Source organism: Pan troglodytes, chromosome 18 (assembly GCF_028858775.2).
Source record: "Pan troglodytes isolate AG18354 chromosome 18, NHGRI_mPanTro3-v2.0_pri, whole genome shotgun sequence".
In the NCBI taxonomy this organism is placed as follows: domain Eukaryota; kingdom Metazoa; phylum Chordata; class Mammalia; order Primates; family Hominidae; genus Pan; species Pan troglodytes.
This window is the reverse complement of record NC_072416.2, coordinates 56380672-56402939: the sequence shown is the minus strand read 5'-3', so window position 1 is coordinate 56402939 and position 22268 is coordinate 56380672. Positions and strand designations below refer to the sequence as shown.

The window sequence follows — 22268 nt, the reverse complement described above, 5'->3', positions numbered from 1 at the left end:
TGAAAATGAGTTCAAAAGCTACATGTAATATAATCTGTTCAAAATGTAAAATAGGGGCTAAATTTTGGACATGAATACCTACATATTCCTGACACATGGCCCCTGAGGAATTTCTTTTTTTTAGGAAGTAGGAAAAAATGGCAGCAGACTTAGAGTTGACTTTAAATATAAAGCTATGTGTGAAAAGAATGATGCCAAAAGTTAAATAATATGCTTTTCTCGCTCTATGAATGGTTTCTCGGGCCCTGGCTATATATAAATGCTGCGGTAGTAATGGAAATCTCATCTTCCTAGGACACAGCACCCTCCTACAGAGAATGTACCTCCTATTTATGTGTACCACACAAGCAAAAGAGCAGCTGCTAAAACATGGATTTATTTGTGCATTACCGTCAAATACGACCAAAGACACAATTCTGATAGCTTTGATTATCTGTAGTACTAGTGACAGAAAGAGCACTTGTACAGAACATATTCATGTACAAAGCCATTTATTTAGCACTAAAATCAAATTATAAAAACAACAATTCCATCTTAAAACAGGCATTTTAAAAGCATTTCTGTGGTTCTAAGTTTGCATCAAGACAGTCTAAGTTTGCATCTGCACAATCTGGATACCCAAATCCCTCTATAATTTCCAAAGACAAAGACAATTTTTGCTAGTTGTGAGGTGTCAGGGGGAAGCAGTGATGCCCTGCAAACAGTCTAATGGGCCCAGGGAACCCTGTTTCTTTCTCAACCTGAGGTTGCATCCTTGATCTCCAGGAAAAGAGATTAGTGCTTGCTTAACCAGGTTCCTAGTAAATGGTCAGGGATCTTCTATGCAATAATGTTGCAAAAGTTACTGAAGAGGAAAAAAAAAAGCACAACGGAGGCTTCTTGCCCATTTACACTTGCAATGTTAGATTTTGAAAACAGGGCCCTTCATAGTCAGCAACCAAGTCCTGACTTCCAGATGTAATGCAGGCTGGTTAACAGCCCTTAATAACTACATTGCAATTCCAAACGACTCCCTGACAGCTTTTCTAGACAGGGAGTAGAATTAAGTGTGTGGGTGCTCTTAGGCTCTCCGAGGCAATAACAAGCTCAGTTTAACCATTTCCCTTCTGGGTTGACTGCTGAGTTATGCAGATTCCAGTTCATTAAGCCCTGAGTATAGAGTATGAGGCCAACATCTTTTCTTTAGTAAAAGCCATGCCATTCGTCTGCCTTTCCCTTTTCCTCCTTTATCTGGGCGACTGTTTTTGGAAACTGGGGTAACTCCCTGCAGGCAGGCAGCAGGAGATATCTCCAAGTCAGGCTGGCATGGTGGGGTGCTATCCTCTGTACAACCATGAGGAAGATGAGGCAAATAAGATCAAGAGAGCATTTTGTGAACAGGCGATGACCCGGTTTGTACCTGTGCTTTGTGGCTAGTGAAACTGTACATCTGAAGCTGTCCAAACTCCCAGACACAAGGAATCTCAGTTGCAACTCTACTGTGATATATTATATGGCAGTGATTCTTATTTAGGAAGGACTTTGATTTCTCCTTGGCCATGGGTTCTTGGGTTAAAGGGCCTGGGCTATGGGTCAGCAGGGTGGGACGGTCCTGGAAGACTCACAGAGCCAAGGACACCCACATCCTCCAGCATGTCCAGTTCCCTATAATTCTCTATGCCACAGGAAATAAGCCATGAAATGGGACAGGATTCTGGTTCTGTACAAGGTCAATCAGCTCCTATCAAGGACACACAGAGGGATATGTCTGTGAGGAGCCATTCTGTGTTCTTCCGGCCTTCAGTCTTCCATATCAGTGAATTTTCTCTTCTTGTAATTCTGAACGAGGTTGGAAGCTGTGATCTGAGAAGCCTGCCCCTTCTCCCAACACTGAAAGTCATTCAGTCCTTTCTGCCCTGTTTGAAATAAGCCCCTCTCCATCTCGTCTAGCCTGGCTACCAGGGCTGAAGTGTCTTCGTTGTAAGCATTCTGTGAGGAGTCCATGATGCGGCGAAAACGTCCGATAAAAGTCTGGGAAACAAGGGAGTGAGACAAGTCAGGGTTGACCTCACACCCCACAAAGTCATATCCATTTTTATCTCAGAACATTTAAATGGCATGAAAAGAAAGAATGATGTGTAGGACTCAGAAGGAGGTCTGAATTCCCTCTAGCACCCAAGTAAGTTATTGCACATTGCCACGCCTCAATTTCCTCATCTGTGAAGTGGATTGTTATGAAAATCCAGTAAGTTGTTAAGAAAACCAATGAATACATGTAATGCACCTAGCAAATGGCTAGCACACAGCAAGCTCCTTGAGAAGCATCACCTATTATTGTCATTAGTAGCAAATGCTTCTGTCCCAAGAGGAAGAAATGATGGTTTCTTCTAACAGTAACAGAATAAAAAAGTAATTATGAAAAATTAAAATAAGGTTATACCATAAAGGTTGGGAACAGATGTATAACATTGTTTTGTCCTGGAAAAGTAATAACAATATGAGTTATTGTTTATTACACGGCATTACATAGTTTTACCACAACTCTATAATTTTGGCACTATTATCATCTCCATCAATTCTTACAGGTGAATTGATGTCTAGAGAGGTCAAGTAGCTTGACCAAGTCATACTGCTAGTTCATGGCAGGGCCAAGCCCTAACCCCAGAACAAAGGAAGGAAACAACCCAATAACTCTTGTATTTCCAACAGGAACCCTCAGGCCAGGCCTGGGACTGTGTATCTAAGTGCCTGTCACCTGTAATGCACCATCGCCCTTTTTTTCTCTTTTTTCTTTTTAATAGAGATGGGATCTCACTATGTTGCCCAGGTTGGTCTTGAACTCCTGGGCTCAGCGATCCTCCCGCCTTGGCCTCCCAAAGTGCTGGGATTACAGGTGTGAGCCACCATGCCTGGCCATCATCACCCTTTTCTCATTTCCTAGAGTTCCTGCTGGCCTCAACTTGTAGCAAGCAAATATGAGGAGTGGCAGACAAGTCATATTAAAAAAATGTGTGTGTGTGTGTGTGTGTATATATATATATAAATATATAAAATGGACAGACAGTGTAACTGTAGGCTGACCTGGAATAATAACAGACTAAATTTACAAGTCATACACTGTCCTGGGTAAAAGTAGTATCTGTGGCTGGCTCCTGAGACAAGTGCAGCACCACAGGTTTTCACACCCATTACTTGCCTGCAGCAGAGACTGGGAAATGTCTGCATTCTCGGGACTGTCAAAATGCAGGAGCTGGGAGCCAAACCCGTAGAAATGGGGCCCCATTTTGTGGAGGTCCACCACATTGGGATCTGCACTGAACACAGTCCTCCAACCCTCTTGGTAGATCTTGGGGAGTTCCACAGAAAGGATCCGTCGCTTGTTGTCAAAAAGTCCTTTTGCCAGCCACAAGGGTAGTTCAAGCTTGGAACCCTGCAGCATGCATGAATGTAGATTTTAAAAACAGACAAGTAACATAGCAAATGTGTGTGACGAAAAGGAAATATACACATCGCCTGCGCAATACTGCCTTTTCTCTTTGGGGGAGTGGCTGTCAAGCACAGAAGACCTGGTCGTGACTCGAAGCAATGAAGTGTGTGGGCTGAAGTTTTATGTGATGATGGAATGGAGAGAGAAAATGGATTTATACAACAAAAACATGGTGAACAAAAATGTAGCATAAGTGAGAGTTTTCTAACTAACACATAAAAATTGTCCAATTGTAGACACTTCAGAGCTATAGTAAACATTTCCTTTTTCTTTGAATATTCAATATTTATTCTAAATATCCACTTGCCGAGTGCCTGCTATGTACTAAGCACCCTATTGGATGCTAGGGGTCAGAAAGAAAAATAAGATCAACCTGAGCTTGAGTGGCAGCCCCTTTCCATCCCACTTCACAGCTTCAGAGATGACAGCACACATGTCTCTAGTTTTTAAAGCCTCAATAGAATTAGAAAACAAGATGAGGTGGTCATGACAGACCAGAAATTAAGAGTCATAAATCTCCAAAAAATCAAAGGCAAACAACTGGATTGAATGAAGCAGTAAAAGCCAAAACTCTCACAAGGGAGAACTGTTGCAAAAAGATGGGAGCAGCTTTGTGGGTGTGGAAGCAGAGCTTTTGGCAAACTGCACAGGACTAGACAGACCAATATTGAGTTCAAGGCTACCAACACCACCAGGACATGAGGGCCTAAGATCTGAGAAAGAAGGGAGGGAAGTAAGCCCACTATTTGACACCGAATAGCAGAGAAATTAGGCGCCAACTTTAAGATAAACTTAGAAATCAAATGGAAATTCCAGAACTGAAAAATACAATAATTGAACCTAAGAAGTCAATAGATTAAATCAAATTTAACATGTTTACTGGATTGGATTTGGATGAAGAGAGGACTGTGAATGAGAAAAGGTCAATAGAAAATATCCAGACTAAAGTATCTAGAGAAAAAACAGAGAAGAGCCTAAGAGATGTATGAAATAAGGTGTAAAAGAAAGAAAAAGTTCAACATGCATGTAATTTGATGGGCAGGAGCGATAGATTGAGGCAAAATAAATGTCTGAAGAGATAATAGCTATATATTATCCAAAATTAAAAAAAGGTATCAAACCACAGATTCAAGGAACATTATGAATAACAAGTATTAATAGAATAAATACTAATAAAATCACAACTAGGCATATATTACCTGAATTACGAGACCAAAGACAGAGAAAATCCTAAAAACAGCTGTAGATGGGAGTGAGGAACACACTGCCCTTAAAGAATGAACATTAAGAGTTAAACCCAACTTTTTGGCCGGGGCCGGTGGCTCACGCCTGTAATCCCAATAAAAGGTGCAGCTGGCTGGGCTTCTGGGTTGGGTGGGGACTTGCAGAACTTTTCTGTCTAGCTAAAGGATTGTAAATGCACCAATCAGTGCTCTGTATCTAGCTAAAGGTTTGTAAACACACCAATCAGCACTCTGTAAAAACAGACCAATCAGCACTCTGTAAAACGGACCAATCAGCACTCTGTAAAATGAACCATCAGCTCTCTGTAAAATGGACCAATCAGCAGGATGTGGGTGGGGCCAAATAAGGGAATAAAAGCAGGCCACCAAGCCACCAGCAGCAACCTGCTTGGGTCCCCTTCCACGCTGTGGAAGCTTTGTTCTTTAGCTCTTCACAGTAAGTCTTGCTGGCTGCTCACTCTTTGGATCCCCACTACCTTCATGAGCTGTAACACTCACTGCAAAGGTCTGCAGCTTCACTCCTGAAGCCAGCGAGACCACAAACCCACCAGAAGAAAGAAACTCCGGACACACCACCTTTAGGAACTGTAACACTCACCACAAGGGTCTGCAGCTTCATTCTTGAAGTCAGCGAGACCAGCGAGACCAAGAACCCACCTGAAGGAACCAATTCCAGACACACCAATAATTTGAGAGGCCAAGGCGGGCAAATCACATGGGCTCAGGGGTTCGAGACGGGCCTGACCAACATGGTGAAACCCCGTTTCTACTAAAAATACAAAAATTAGCCAGGCATAGTGGTGGGCGCCTGTAATCCTAGCTACTCAGGAGGCTGAGGCAGAAGACTCGCTTGAACACAGGAGGCAGAGGTTACAGTGAGCCGAGATCACACCATTGTACTCCAGCCTGGGCGACAGAGCAAGACTCCGTCTCAAAAAAGAAAAAAAAAAAAAGGCAACTTCTTAACAGAAACTGTGGAAGCCACAAAACAATGGAAATGGAATTTTTTTTTATGTGCTAAAAGAACATAACTGTGAGTGTAAAATCTTATACCCAGTGAAAATGTCCTTTAAAAGTAAAAGTGAAATAAAGGCATTTCCATAGAGAAAGTATGCAGGAAAGATACACAGTAGGCCTGAGACTGCTATCTTAGCAAGGCCTGCTGCAAGGTTGGCCCTTGGTTGGCATTTGGGAACTTGGATTTCAGGAGGATTCTCACCCGTCCTAGAACTGATGAGAGTGTGCCTGAACTGTTTGCGCAAACAATGTGATTCATGTTGAACACCTGCTTTCCCTCTGGAAGTCTGAATTTTGGTCTGTGCTAGACAGAAAGTGCCACATGAACAGCCTCCAATAAAACCCTGGGGACTGAGTCTTTAACAAGCTTCCCTGGGAGACAGTATTTCAAACATTTTATCAGAATTCAAATTACTGGAGAATTTAAGTGCATCCTGTGTGACTCCACTAGGAGAGGACTCTTGGAAGCTTGTGCCTGGTCTCCTCCAGACTTTACTCCATGCAACCTTTCCCTCTGCTAATTTTGCTTTATATCCTTTTGATGTAATCAATCTTAACCATGAGTGTGACTATATGCTGAATCCTTTGAGTCCTCTTAGTGAATCATCAAATCTGGGTTGGTCTTGGGCATCTGTGACACAGACAGAAACTGAGACTTATCACCAGAAGATCCAGAATAAGGGAATTCTGAAGAGAGAATGCAAACGATTCCAGAAAGAACTACGGAAATGCAGAAAGGAAAAACAAGTCATGAAAAGAATATATAAGTGGGTATATAATAATAATGTTTTACAGGGGTTTTCAATGAGTCAAACTAGAATACATCATAATAACACAAGAGAAAAAATGGGTTTAAGTGTTCTAAGATTCTAGTCATTTCTGTGAAGTGGTGAAAGTAGTAACTTATATAACATTCTTTTTGGTCAGAAATGATTGTGTAATATATTTAAGGTAGCCACTAAAATAACAGAAGAATATATAACTAAATAAACTAATAAAAAAGTAAATGAATAATAAAATAAATTTGATTAATACAAAAGGAAGTCAAGAAAGGATAGAAAAAGAAAGCTAAAACAGATGGGACATAAGAAAATAGTAAGAAGGTAAAAATGAATACAAATATGTCAATAATTAAATGTAAATGGATTAAATATAACAATTAAAAATCAGCACACTGCACACAAAACAAAACCCAACTATATGCTGCATAAAAGAGACATACCTTAAATATGAAGGCACAGAAAAATTAAAAATAGGATAAAAAAAGTCATGTAAACACAAATCAAAAGACAGGAGCATTAGAGATAAAGGGAGACATATGACAATAATAAAAGGGTCATTATATCTACCAGAAAATTATTAATATATGTCTAAATTAACAGAAGTAAAAGGATAAACAGACTAATCCATAATCATAATAAGAGACTTTAACATTTTTTTAATCTTTTTTTTTTTTTTTTCAGAGAGGGGGTCTTCTTCTGTCACCCAGGCTGGAGTGCAGTGGTCTTCTAGGCTCAAGTAATCCTCTTGCCTCAGTCTCCTGAGTAGGTGGGACTATAGGCATGTGCCACCACACTCAGCTAATTTTTCAATTTTTCCTAGAGACAGGGTCTTGCTATGTTGCTTAGGCTGATCTCAAACTCCTGGCCTCAAGTGAGCCTCTCACCTCCACCTCCCAAAGTGCTAGGGTTACAGGCAGGAGCCACCATGCCTGGTCCACATGTTTTACAGGATAAAAAAAAAGGTAGAAAAAAAAAATTGCAAGGATAGAGAATATCTCAACAAAACAATTAACAAATGAGCTAATTTACACATACAGATTATTTATTGCACACTATGACTTCCCATAGACATCTTTTCAAGTCCACACAGAATGGTTAAATTGGTCTTATGCTTTGCCATAGAGCAAGTCTCAGCAACTTTCAAGACTGAAATCATGTAGACTATGTTTTCTGGCCACGGTGGAATTAAGCTAGAAATAAAAAATGGTAAATGACCAAATCTCAAAATGTTTGAAATTAAGCACTAGTCTTCTAAATACCTACAGGTCAAAAAAGAAATCACAATTAAACAGTATTTTAAACAGTATTTTAAAACACAAAATTAAACAGTATTTTAAAATATTTATTTATTTTTTTTTGAGACAGTATCTTGCTCTGTCACCTAGGCTGGAGTGCAGTGGTGTGATCACGGCTCACTGCAGTACTGACCCTCCAAGGCTTAAGTGATCCTCTTGCCTCAGCCTCCTGAGTAGCTGTGACCACAGGTGTGTGCTACCATGCTCGGCTTTTTAAAAAAATTTTTTGTAGAGATGGGGACTCACTATGTTGCCTAGGCTGGTCTCGAACTCCTGGGCTCAAGTGATCCTCCTGCCTCCACCTCCCAGTGTTGGGTCTACAGGTGTGAGCCACCATGCCTGGCCTAAAAAGTATTTTTAGTTCATTGATAATGAAAATATAACACATCAAAACTTATGAAATGCAATTAAAGTTGTGAATTGAATAGAATAATTTCACTTAAAAGAAATGAATAGCTATGAATGTATAAAAGAAGATTGAAAAATTAATGACCTAGGTTTCCATCTCAAAATGTGTGTCTGTGTGTGTGTGTGGTGGGAGAATTAAGCCCAAATAAAGTAGAAGGAAAGAACTAATTAAGAAATTAATGACCTAAAAAACAAAGGTACAAAAGAGAAAACCAACAGAGTCCTAAGTTAGTTCTTTTAAAAGAATAAAGAAATTGATAGACTCCTGGCAAGGGTAATCAAGAAAGGGAGAACACAATTTATTGATATTAAAAATAAAAATAAGGACACCACTGTAATCCTACTGACGTTAAAAAGATAGTAAAGGAAACTCTGAACATTGTACTGATACCATTGAAAATTTAGACAAAAAAAAAATACAAAAATTAGCTGGACATGGTGGCATGTACCTGCAATACCAGCCACATAGGTGGCTGAGGTGGGAGGATCACTGGAGCCTGGGAGGTCAAGGCTGCAGTGAGCCATATCACACCACTGCACTCCAGCCTGGGCAACAGAGAAAGACCCTGTCTCAAAAAAAAAAAAAAAAAAAAATTAGATAAAATGGTCAAAGTTTTAGTTAAAAACCAAATATACCAAAACTAACACAAGAAGAAGTCAAGTCTGAATAATCCTATAAATGAAATTAAATGTCATACAAACCTTCCTACACAAATCTCCCATGCAGAAGGATTCTAAAGATTTAATGTAGACACTCTGCACTCAAAGAAGTGGAACATGACTCCCTACTCCTTCAGTGTGACAGTGATAATGACTTCCATCCAAAGAGTACAGTATGAAAAGGTGGAGAAACCTAATGAACATTACCTCTGCCAAGGTTCAAATGAACAGTAAAAAGTCCTGTTGATAGTGGGCACCCTTAATATGTGATGAAAATGGCACTTTACCTCTGTGGTCTTCCTCCCTAAAGCTGATAATCAAGTCTAATGCTGAGAAAAAAAGAATAAAAAACAAAAACAAAGAAGGCTGGGCGAGGTGGCTTACGCCTGTAATCCCAGTACTTTGGGAGGCTGAGTTGGGTGGATCACTTGAAGTCAGGACTTCCAGACCAGCCTGGCCAACCTGGTGAAACCTCGTCTCTACTAAAAATACAAAAATTAGCTGGGTGTGGCGGTGGGCGCTTGTAATCTCAGCTACTTGGGAGGCTGAGGCAGAATTGCTTGAACCCAGGAGGTGGAGGAGGCTGCAGTGAGCTGAGATTATGCCACTGCACTCTGGCCCGGATGACAGGGTAACTCCATGTCAAAAAAACAAAAAGCAAAAAAAACAAAACCAAAAACAAAACTACCCCCAAACCAAAGATTTCCAACTGAGGAACATTTTACAAAATACCTGACCACCACTCCACAAAACCGTCAAGGTCATTAGAACAAGGAGGTCTGATTAATTGTCACAACCAAGAGAAGGCTAAGGAAACATGTCTACTAAATGCAGTGTGGTATCCTAGGTGGAATCCTGGAATAGAAAAAGGGCATTAACTAAAAACTAAGGAAATATGAATTAAGTATGGGCAGCATAGCGCCATGTTTACCAGTGTGTATGGGAACGAAATCCTCATCTGCTAGGATGAAAGTCAACAGATAATGTCTACATTAAAAAAAAAACAACCCAACAAGGTAAGTTTAAGAATATTATTTAGAAATATGAAGATGAATCTTGAAGACACCACTAAAAAAGGTACATGAGCCCTGTGGACTTGGAGGGGGAAGTGGGAAAAGGAAGGCAGGACCTGCTATTTTTTTTCTTATAAATCTTTTGGTACTATTTGACTTTTTTTTTTTTTTTTTTTTTTTTGAGATGGAGTCTCACTCTGTCGCCAGGCTGGAGTGCAGTGGCACAGTCGCGGCTCACTGCAACCTCTGCCTCCTGGGTTCAAGAAATTCTCCTGCCTCAGCCTCCAGAGTAGCTGAGATTACAGGCGCCTGCCACCACACCCAGCTTTCTAGTAGAGATGGGGTTTCACCATGTTGGCCAGGATGGTCTGGATCTCTTGACCTCGTGATCCGCCCGCCTCAGCCTCCCAAAGTGCTGGGATTACAGGCGTGAGCCACCGCATCCGGCCTATTTGACTTTTAAAACGTTGGTTATGTATTACTTTGATAAAAATTAACTTGAAACAAACAGACCAAACAAAAAACATCGTTCTATACAAAACTTAGGTGAAACAGGATATCCAAATTAATCATTACAAGCCATGTTCCTGGGACAATTTTATATTTGAAGCCATATGGCCTTGGGTTCCGAATCCCAGCTCACCACTAACTGAAGCCCTGGCCAAGTGACCCAACCTTTCTGGTTGTTGAAGGATTAAAGGGAAAAGCTTACTCCCCACACCCAACCATGCTGCCACTAAGTAAGCCTCAGTAGGGCTTACTGACCCTGTCATCATTATGCAGGAATGAATTTAGCAACTTGGGGTTCCTACTTATCACATGCTCTTACAGAACCCAAAGCTGTTTTAAGGCAAACATGATCAGAACTCTAATTCTTAAGTATTCAGCTGGAGCCAATCTTTAAGCATTCAACACACGTTGCAGGGGGTAGGGGGAAGACACTAATTTGGACAGTTTCAAAAAAGAAATCAATGTTGGAGGCTGCCTGGCGACCTAGGATAAATGTAGTTTCACCACAGATGGCGAACAAGAAGTCTGGAGACCACCCCGAGCGCGACGGGACCCCCGCGGAGTTTCCGAGAAGAAGTCGTTAGCGCCTTCGGCCCTGGCTCCTCGAAAACTACAAATCCCAAAGGGCAGCGCGCCCCGATGCGGCGTCCCAGGGCCGCGGGGCCCGCCGGGAGCTGCAGTCTTTCCGGGCGGGACCCCGCACCCAAAGGCTCACCTGTGGGACCGCGTTCTCAGTCTCGGCGCCTGCGCTCCGCTCCAGGAAGAAAGCGCCAAGGCGAGGCATGGCGGTCTCCGTGCGCACCGGCAGCTTCTCGTGGGACATCAGGATGTCGTCCAAAGAAAGAAAGTTCTCCTCAGGCCCCAGCGCACCCGACTCCACTCGGAAATAAGCCTCCGACATGGCGGCCACTTGAGCTTCTCCGCTTCCACTCGCGTGATTCGGAGGAGCCTCAGGAGTTAGGGGTGTACAAGACGGGGAAGCGGAGACTGGGCAGGATGGTTGGGGTCAGGAAAGTGGATTGAAATTCGTTTCCCGCGCCCGGGGACGCATCAGACAGGAGCAGTCGATTCGGGCGGTACCGCCCAGGCAGAAGCAATCGATCAAGTCTGCAGATTTAGAGCAGCGGGGCACGGCTGGGGAGCCGTAGGTGGGGGCGCCGGAAGTTTTCTTCCCTCCGCTTGTTGCACGATGTGGGAACGTTACGAAGAAGCTGGAACGCTCGTTGAAGCTCCTGGACCCATTTGTACTGGATTGTGTTCATGTGATCCTTAACTATTTATATGAAATTAAAAACACTTTGCAACACTTTTAGGGGTTTAAAATAAAAGCATCTTGTGCCCTTCACTCCAGGCCTAGGTCCGACCCTTTCCTACAGTTTTTTTTCACTATGCAACTCCGTTAATCTTAGTATTTGAAAGAAATGTTAAACAAACAAAAACTACCAGCACTATCCCCAGCGAGTTATTATGGTCTAGATGATGAACTAGTGTGTTGTATTTTGTTAGTATTTTGGTGGGGGTTGGACGGGGTGGGTAGAGGGGTGGAGCACTAGACTGCACATGGCTTGCTAAGGTTGTGAGTATACTTCAGGGTGTCTTAGCTCATCATCAACTGACAATCTCCTTTTGTGGCTCTGAATTTAAATCCCTGAAAATGGAAATCCAATTGGTCCAGTTTATTGATTGGTCCAGGTACGCCACAATGGTCATAGATCTCCAGCCACCCTGTAGATGGGGGTGCCTGTGTTGGGTGCGATCACTATCCAGTGACCAGGGGAAGGACCATGGTCGCATAGTACCAGGTTTGGTGGCTCTCCTCAGCCAGGGCTATGGGTGGCGGCATATTGTTGAGAGATGCACTACAGAACTTACTTCGTCTAGAGCATTTCTGGGGCTACTGGAGCCGGGAGTAAAGGGTGTGTGTGAAGGGAGGTGTGTATTAACCAAGGATTTTAGTTTCTGTTTTCTGTATTTTATGATGCTTTGACATCTTGGGGCCTTGGGGACCTGGGGAGGAATTGCCCCTTTCAGAGTTAGCTAATTCCTAGAGATAGCAAACAACTTGCTTGTGAACACCCCTTTCATATACAAACCAACCAACCCAAGCCTATATCCCCACACCATCTTTATCCATCTCACACACCAATATTTTCCCTGCCCCAAGTCACTGTAATAAACCACCCCATGGCCAAGTACCAGACAACTAAAATTCACCTCTATATCCCAGAGCTTGCCAACATTATTCAAATTATTCAATCCTAAGCTTGCTCAGACATCCCTTCCCTGCTTCGCCCATTCCTTCCCACGGCAATAAAGGCTCTGGGCTTTCTCCTCGCTCCCTCTACCTCCTCATTGACCCTAATACTTTCTCGTGTGGCCGTAGGCACAGCCCCTTCTCTTGAGAACTATAATAAAATTTTCAAAGGCATTGGCCACTAATTCATTGATTGTCATCACCCAGTCACCTTTATAAATGAAATTCTGAGGACAATGAAAACAAGGTGCAGTGGGGTGGAAAGGAATGGCCAAACTGTGGAAAATCTTGGTACCATTCTAAGGAGTTAGGCCATTCCATAGAAAATGGGAGGAAAATGTAAGGTTTGGGGGCAAATAATAACATAAATCTGGGCTTCAGGAAGAGAATTCCAGCAGTAGATAAAGAAGAGAGAGATTAGATGCTTGGAAGCTGTTCAGTGGGCAGTATTTGGCAACCAATTGGATATAGGAAGTGAAGTATAGAGAGTAGTCAAAAGATTCAAGTTTTGAACGTGGTTGACCAGGTGGATGGACATGTCATGAATAGATACACAGAACACAGGAATAGGGGCAGCTGGAGGGAAGGGATGAGTTCAGTTTGGGACACATGGTGTCCAGGAGCTACTAGACAGGAAGGTCTGCAGCCCAGTGGAGAAAGCAGCCTAGAAGCTTTAGAGAGGAGGCACACTGAGAGGCAGTTATATGAAGGTTTTTTCCTTTTTCATATTTTAAATGTTCAGTTTGTGATACAGTCCAATGTAAAAATAAACACAATCTGCAGTGATAATTTAGAATTTCTCTGATGACATGGATATATGGTACTGGATGTAGTTTGAGACAGAAATATAATTTAGCTAATTGAAGGCAATGTTATTTACTGCCAAGGAGAGTAAGCTATTTTTTATGCTGATATAATTAAGATAGATGCATACTGATTTATTGATGCCAAAGAAAGGCATTATTTTTGTACAAAGACCACAATACTGGCTCCAAACTCAAATACCACTATTATTTTAATAATACAGTAACAGGCCAATGTTTAACATAAAATCAGATTGCCTTGTTTGTCTTAATGTCTTGGCTCATCATGAAACTATCATTGTGTATATGTTGTTCTATTTAAACTGTCCTCTCCTTGAACTAATAAACAAGTGAATAAATCAGAAAAAGGTGAAATTAGTGAATGTTTGAGCTTATGATGCTGAACTGCATCAATTCATTTAACAAAAGTGGCATGTGGTTTTCAAGCATAGATATGTGTTAATAGCTTAAATCCTAAGAACCAGGAGTATTTCTGTTCTCTGAGAAAGCTGTGTTCCTTGGCACCCAGCCAACCAATCAATGTACCAGTATTATGCTGAACAGAATTGCATTATACTGATAATATTCACAGTATATTTGGTATATTTACAATATACAAAATTTAGTATTCTGAAAAGTGTCTGCTGGATTCTTGAAAACAGAGTATTTTTTTCATTGTAATCCTTTCAAGATTTCAGAATCATAGAACTACAGTGTTTTAGAACTTAGAACAAGTGTTTTGGTGAACAGGGCAGGGGCCTCTTTAGCTTTTATGACTTGCACTCAAAAGTCATAGCCTCCAAAGAACACACAGGCTTTAGATGAGCAAAACCTCAAGCAGTTTTACATCTGTTCTTTTGAATACCAGTGCTTTCTAAATTTCTTTCATTGAGTGGGGAGGTTGTGGTGCAAGTGACAGAAATGCAAATCTGGGGGTGGGGAGAAAAAGAAGAAATATGAAAAACTGTTCACATGGTTCATTGAAAGAAAAAGAAAGAAAAAAGAAATGTATTGGGCGCCATCCTTCCAGTTGCTTGGTCAGGTCAAAATTTGGGGGTTTTCCTTGATCTCCTCCCCTAACCCTTACACTTTGTAATGGCCCATCAGCTAAATGGCCCATCAGCAAATGTTGACTTAACATTCATATTTCTAGAATCTGACCATTTCTCATCATTCTGGTTTAAGCCACCATCATTTCTTGCTTGGATTTTTGCATTAGCTCTCTAGTCTTCTTGCTTCTGCCCATGACCTCCCTATTGTTCCTTAAGCATCCCAGACACACTCGGTCCTCAGTGCTTTGCCTTGTTTGTTCCACTACCTGAATTGTGTTTCTCTTGGATTTCCACATGGCTTGTCCCTTTCAGGTCTTTACTTAAAAGTCACTGTCTTGATGAGGTCTTCCCTGGCCGCCCTATCTAAAATTTTAACTATTTAACAACAATTTTAATGACTCACACACTTGATATCCCCTGCTATGGTTTGACTGTATCCCCCAAAATTCATGCATTGGAAACTTAATCCCCAATACAATAATGTTGGGATGTGAGTCCTAATGGGAGGTGTTTAGATCATGAGGGCTCTACCCTCAAGAATGGATTAATGCCATTATAGAAAGGGATTGGAGGAGTGGGTTCTCTCTCTACACATGCCATTTGAGGACACAGAATTTGTCCCATTGGCCCTTCTGACTTCCACTATGTGAGGACAGCAAGAAGGCCCTCATCAGACGCTGGTGCCTTGATCTTGGACTTCCCAGCCTCCAGAATTATAAGAGAATAAATTTCTGTTCTTTAGAAATTACCCAGTCTCAGCTATTCTGTTACAGCAGCACAGAATGGACTAAGACACCCCCTTTTCCCTTCAGTACTGATCAGTCTCTAACTATATATTTTACTTATCTTGTTTATTTTACTTTATTATTTTTCTTTTGAGAAGGAGTTTCTCTCTTGTTGCCCAGGCTGGAGTGCAATGGCACAATCTCTGCTCACTGCAACCTCCACCTCCAGGGTTCAAGTGATTCTCCTGCCTCAGCTTCCCGAGTAGCTGGGATTACAGGCATCAGCCACCATGCCCCGCTAACTTGTATTTTTAGTAGAGACGGGGTTTCACCATGTTGGCCAGGCTGGTCTCGAACTCCTGACCTCAAGTGATCTGCCCACCTCGGCCTCCCAAAGTGCTGGCATTACAGGTGTGAGCCACCTTGCCCGTCCTTTTATCTTGTTTATTGTCTGTCACCCCTACTAAAACATTAGCTCCATGAGGGTGGGGATATTTTTTAGTCTCTTTTTCACTGCTATATCCCCGCTGCCTAGTATGTATTAGGCACTTTGTAAATATTTATTGAGTGATTTAGTGTCTCTTTATTTAGAGCAGTGATATTAAATTTCCTTTAAAACATTAAGTAAAAGTTTTAAGTAAATAATAGTACAGATGATATGTAAATATTAGAGTGGTTACAAAATGTACAGTAAAACACTGAAAATACTAAGTTAAAGTGGCTAAAAAATAATTTGCCAGGCGCGGTGGCTCACGTCTGTAATTCCAGCACTTTGGGAGGCTGAGGCGGGTAGATCACAAGGTCAGGAGTTTGAGATCAGCCTGGCCAGCCTGGTGAAACCCCTCTCTACTAAAAATACAAAAAATTAGCTGAGCATGGTGGTGCGCACCTGTAGTCCCAGCTACTCGGGAGGCTGAGGCAGGAGAATTGCTTGAACCCGGCAGGCGGAGGTTGCAGTGAGCTGAGGTCACGTCACTGCACTCCAGCCTGGGCCATAGAGGGAGACTCTGTCTCAAAAAAAAAAAAAATTGTTTGCCAAGGTGCATGTTAATCACAATATAATTCTGTAGATCCATGCACGAGCTTAAGTCATTAATATCATGGTGAAAGTTCATTGACTGGGCTCCAGTAATGCAGATTTTGAGTTTTGGTAGAACTGTACTGAATTTTACCTTTATATCAACTATAAAAAAGGAATGCTTAAGCAAATAAAATTTTAAATGGCTTAGTTCCCTACCTATGAAGCATTTCCAGCAGCCGTTTCTACTCAATTGCTGTGTTACTTCAGGAAGCCAACAGGCCTGAGTAGGGTCCAATTTTTACCACTTTAATTGGCTTTGTAACGTTGGGTGAGTTACCTCTCAGAAGCTTCTGTATCTGTAAAATGGAGATAATGATAGTAGCTCACAGAGTTGTGGTGCAGGTGGGACAAATAAGCTAATACACAGTTGGCGCTTGAACAATGAGAAGGTCAGGGCACTGACCCCTACACAGTCAAAAATCTACATATAGCATTTTAAATTTAAAAAATTATTTTTAAAATTTTTATAGAGGTGGGATCTTGCTATGTTGCCCAGGCTGGTCTCGAACGCCTGGCCTCAAGCAATCCTCCTACCTCAGCTTCCCAAAGTGCTGGGATTATAGGTGTGAGTCACTGCACCTGGCTTACATATAGCTTTTGACTTCCCAAAAACTTAGCTACTACTAGCCTGCTGTTGACCAGAAGGCTTATTGATAACAGTTGATTAACAGATATTTTGCATGTTATATGTATTATATACAGAAGCCTTATTAAACAGTTGATTAACAGGTTTTTTGCATGCTATATGTATTATATACCGTATTCTTACAATAAAGTAAGCCAAATAAAAGAAAATGTTAAGAAAACCATAAGGAAGAGAAAATACATTTACTATTCATTGAATGGAAGTGAGTCATGATAAAGGCCTGCATCCTTGTTGTCTTCTTGTTGTGTAGACTGAGAAGGAGGAAGAAGAGGAAGGATTGGTCTTGCTATCTCAGGGGTAGCCAAGGTGGAAGAAGTGGAGGACCTGCAAGGGGAGGCAGGAGAGTCAGACACACATGGTACAATTTTTTTTTTTTGAAATGGAGTCTCGCTCTGTTGCCCAGGCTGGGGTGCACTGGCGCGATCTCGGCTCACTGCAAGCTCCGCCTCCTGGGTTCACACCATTCTCCTGCCTCAGCGTCCAGAGTAGCTGGGACTACAGGCGCCTGCCACCACGCCTGGCTAATTTTTTGTATTTTTAGCACAGACAGGGTTTCACCATGGTCTCGATCTCCTGACCTCGTGATCTGCCCACCTCGGCCGCCCAAAGTGCTGGGATTACAGGCATGAGCCACCGCGTCCGGCCTAACCTTTGTATTTTTAGTAGAGATGGGGTTTTACCATATTGGTAAGGCTGGTCTCGAACTCCTGACCTCATGATCTGCCCGCCTTGGCCTCCCAAAGTGCTGGGATTACAGGTGTGAGCCACCATGCCCGGCCCATGGTATAACTTTTATTGAAAAAAGCTTCACGTATAAGTGGGGACTCATGCAGTTCAAATCAACCAGTGTTATTCAAGGGTCAACTGTATACACAGCACTGAGCTCAGGGCCTAGCCCACAATAAGAGCTCAATCAATGTCCTTCTTATCATAATTTATTCATATGTTTGTTTAGTGCTGCATCCTCAGTACCTCAGAGAATACCTGGCACATAGCAAGCACTCAAGGAACATTTGTTAAATAGCTGTCATTATTGATGAGCATCCTTGGTCTAGGCTTGGCTACACTTGTCTCCCCTTCAGTTCCAGTTACCAAATATACTTGAAGGTGATAAAGTACTCTTCTCCAACTTTTTCCTGCGAAAAATCAGGTAGAATTTATCTCCTATGAGATCAAATTATTACAGTTTTTTGTGAGTTCTGAAATTACAGTACCATGTTTGAAATCTTACTATGTAAGATTAATAGATCTAAATCATTGGAGTTCATTTTTACATAATTTAAATGTTCTTTTAGTTGAGCTATTTCTTGAGCACTGCTCCAAAACGCCTTCCATGAGATCAAAATAAATTGATGGGCATGATGCGACCTTGTGTGTGGGTAGCACCAATTTTAGATTCTTCCCACAGTCTTCAGCAGCACTAACAGGAATTGTTAACCCATCTTACATATTGAGAGATATTGCATGTGTATGTGCGTGTGTGTGTGTGTGTGTGTCCCTCTTAACTTGCAAAGAAGTAGCGATTGCATCATTATAAGAGAGGTACCTGTTAATTCAACTTCATCAGGCAGGGCTAGTTTCTCTGAGGCCTCTCTCCTTGCATGCAGATGGCTGTCGTCTCGCTGCATGCTCACATGGCTGTTCCTCTGTGTGCATGCATCCTTGGAGTCTTCTCTTCTTCTAAAACACTAGTCATATTGGATTGGAGCTCTACCCTTATGATCTCATTTAACCTTAATTACCATTTTAAAGGACTCTGTATCCAAATTTAGTCACATTAAAGGTTAGGGCTTCAAACTATAAGTATTGAGGGGACACAAAACACAGTCCATAACCATCTGGTCTCTATCTTCATGTTCTGAAACTTTTTTAAAGTTTATTTTTGAAATTTTAATTGGCAAATAATAATGATATATATACATACATATACATATATATGTATAGTGCAATGTGATAACTTGATACATGTGATATTTCTTCATCGTTGCCTTGAGACATAGTTTCCCAAGAGCAAAGGTTGGCTAGAGGGGTCTGACTGAACACAAGCACACACACTACCTCCCTACTTCCTGCCTCAAATCTCCTTACACAAAACATTCTGTCTCTCAGTGGGCATTTGATATGTACATATGAAACCCACAAAAACAGGAACACAATAAAGAGGGCCACCAGAAGACCAGAAGGATACAGGAATTCCTGGAGGATAGAAAGCAGACGGATCCGATTGACAGCAAACCTGGGGCAAAGACGATCACAGCTTAACCAAAGGTAGGCAAATGACTACCAAGGAAGTGAGAGCAGGTTAGGGATATTCCCAGCTTAGTCAACAGATACCTGCAGCAGGAGCAGGTGCTGGCACAAGAGATGAAAGAGCTGTATTCACAAGAGCCAGGTCAGGACTTGCTTCCACAGTACGAACTAAAGTGGGAAGGATACTGCGATGATTAGCACAGCCCCTGTACTAGAATGACATGAATCTGTGAGGCATTTTGCATTTTTCATAGCACCACCCCACAAATCCCACGCAAATCACGAAGATCCCAAAGGTGAAAATGTACATTTTTACAGTGGAGAGATCTGGGGTCACCACTCTATGCAAGCAAAGAAACCTAACCTGTTAATAACAGGACAACCTGACATGATGTACCTATAGATATCATGCAGTATGTACACTGAATCACCTATGAAGTATTTGTACCTAAATATTTAACCTGAATCCAATTAAGCATCAAAACCTAATTTTACATGGAATATGAAGGTAAGGGAGGGGGATTTGAGAAGAAGTTCAATGTCATCAAGAGGAAACAAGCAGACAAAATCAGAATGTAGAGTATTTTACAAGGGCAATGCTAGTAAAATATTATCTCAGGGAATCCATAACTGTTAAGACCCTTGTTAATGACCTCAGAAAGATTTAGGATGGTGCTCTCTTAGTTACACAAAGGGCTAAGAATCTAAAGGGCATGACTCCTAGCACCTCTCAGCTAAACAGCAATGCTTCGAGGACTCCTGAGGGTGTAGTTGTACAGCAGCTTCACAGGGAGCCCAAGAAGGGCAGATCTCAAAGAGCCCGGTCTGATCTCACAATGGGATAAGACCTCAGCAGAGTCTTGGAAAGGGGTGCACGTTTTGCATGTGAGAGAAAGGCAAATTATCTGTGGCCAGAGGGCAGACCATGGCAGTTTTAAAAACAGGCCGGATATGGTGGCTCATGCCTAATAATCCTAGCACTTTGTGAGGCAGAGGTGGGAGGATCGCTTGAGCCCTGGAGTTCGAGACCAGCCTGGGCAACATGGTGAGATCCTGTCTCTACAAAACATCCAAAAATTAGCCAGGTATGGTGGTGTGTGTGCCTGTAGTCCCAGCTACTTGGGAGGCTGAGGTGGGAGGATCGCCTGACCCCAGAATGTTGAGGCTGCAGTGAGCTGTGATTGTGCCACTGTGTTCCAGCCTGGGTGACAGAAAAACCACAAAAAAAAAAACCCCAAAAATCAAAAACATAGCTGCAAATTCTCTGAATCTGGGTGGGCTTTGTCACAGAGCATAATGGGAGCGACAACAGAGCCTGATGGAAGTGACGCTGTGTGACTCCTGATACTGGGTCATAAAGGTAATGCAGCTCCTGTCCTGTTCCCCAAAACACTCCTCCTCAGAGCCAGGAGTCAGGATGTAAGGAAACTGACCACTCTGAGGCCATGCTAGCCAGGGAGGCTACATAGACATGCTCTGGTGGGCAGTCCCAGCTAATCACAGCCTTCCTGCCATCCCAACCAAGGTCTCAGACATGAGTGTACAGAAGCCATCTTGGAGCCTCCAGACCAGTCCAAATGACAAGTAGATACCACCAAGTGACCCTGTCAATGTCATGTGAAAAAGAAGAATTGCTTAACTGGGCTCTGCCTGAATTCACGATCGACAAAATTGTAAAATATAATAAAATAATCGTTTTAGGCCAATAAAGTTTTGGAGTGTTTTTTTTTCTTAAATCTTTATATAGACTTCTAGAACAGAATTTGGCTCTCCAAACAGTCAATGTCATGGGTGGGGGATGGGGAAAATGGCGGGGGGGTTGTCTGTTTAAAGTGCTGTAACAATCAAATGCAAGGATTTGGCCTTGATTGGCTTCTGGTTCATAAAAGTAGATTACAGGTACTTTGGGGACAACTGAGGAGACTTGCACACAGACCATTACATAGTATTTTTAGGAAATTACTGTGAATTATGTATTAGCCTGTTTTTGCACTGCTATAAATAACTTCCCTGAGACTGGATAATTTATGAAGGAAAGAGGTTTAATTGACTCACAGTTCTGCATGGCTGGGGAGGCCTCAGGAAACTTACAATCATGACAGAGGGGGAAGCAGTCACCTTCTTCACAAGGCAGCAGGAGGGAGAAGAGAGAAGGAAAAAACTGTCACTTTTCACACCATCAAATCTTGTGAGAACACACTCACTATCATGAGAGCAGCATGGGGGAAAACTGCCCCCATGATCCAATCACCTCCCTTCCTTGACCCATAGGGATTACAATTCAAGATGAGATTTGGGTGGGGACATAGAGCCAAACCATATCAATTGCGTTAGATATGATCATGGTTTTATGGTCACGTAGAAAAATGTCTATTTGTAGGAGATACTGGTGTATAGGTCAAGTGTCATTATGATTGCAACTTACTTTACAATGGATCAGCAAAACAATTATACACACACACACATACACGAAGCAAATATAGCAAAAAGCTAACAACTGTTTGAATCTAGGTACTAAGTATACACATGTTCACTATGCCAGCCTTTCAACTTTTCTGTGGGTGAAGATTTTCATAATAAAAAGCTGAGAAAAAAAGATCAGAGAAAATTAACTCATAAAAATGTTTCCAACTTCAGTAGTCATGAAGACAATGTAAATTAAAACCCAAATTCAATACCACCCACCAGAATGGCTAAAATGAAAAGGACAGAAAAGCGTTGGCAAGGCTGTGAATCAAGTGGAACCTCCTCACAGAAGTGTAAAATGGTCCAACCACTGTGGAAAACTGTTGGCTGTGGCTACTCAAGCCAACATATGTAAACATATTGCATCATTATTATAGAGGTACTTGTTCATCCAAGTTTTGTTTTTCTGTGTTTTCAATCCTACAAAATTACCCTTTCCTACCATTCCTATATTTTCAGATTTTTCTGATAACTTGATAAGTAATTTATTTGCTGGTCTGATAGTGGGTTTCTCTCAGTCCAAATGAATTGTGTGGTGAGCAGATTCATTAGTTTGAGGAGAAAATGGGGGAAACAGCATTTATTTACTCATCAAG

At 41.8% G+C, this 22268-nt stretch overlaps 1 protein-coding gene and 1 pseudogene across 6 annotated transcripts in view; one reads left to right on the top strand and one right to left on the bottom strand.

Annotated features, from left to right (window-relative positions):
- Positions 1-474: 474 nt before the first annotated feature.
- The window catches only part of GINS3 (GINS complex subunit 3), a 109064-nt gene continuing 87270 nt past the window's right edge, over positions 475-22268 (bottom strand). For 2 of the 6 annotated variants that reach the window (XM_063797207.1, XM_063797209.1), the window contains 5 exons: positions 17143-17280; positions 16467-16606; positions 11111-11668; positions 3176-3409; positions 475-2010 (listed from right to left, as the gene is read on the bottom strand). In XM_063797207.1, coding sequence (XP_063653277.1) covers positions 1780-2010; positions 3176-3409; positions 11111-11296 — 651 coding nt within the window. In that variant the 5' untranslated portion in view covers positions 11297-11668; positions 16467-16606; positions 17143-17280 and the 3' untranslated portion in view covers positions 475-1779. Of the gene's footprint in view, positions 2011-3175; positions 3410-8661; positions 8779-11110; positions 13427-16466; positions 16607-17142; positions 17281-21261; positions 21328-22268 lie in introns of those variants that run through there. The other 4 variants (XM_063797208.1, XM_063797210.1, XM_063797211.1 and 1 more) reach the window with 4 other exon arrangements.
- Positions 19355-19455, top strand: LOC112206011 (U6 spliceosomal RNA; annotated as a pseudogene).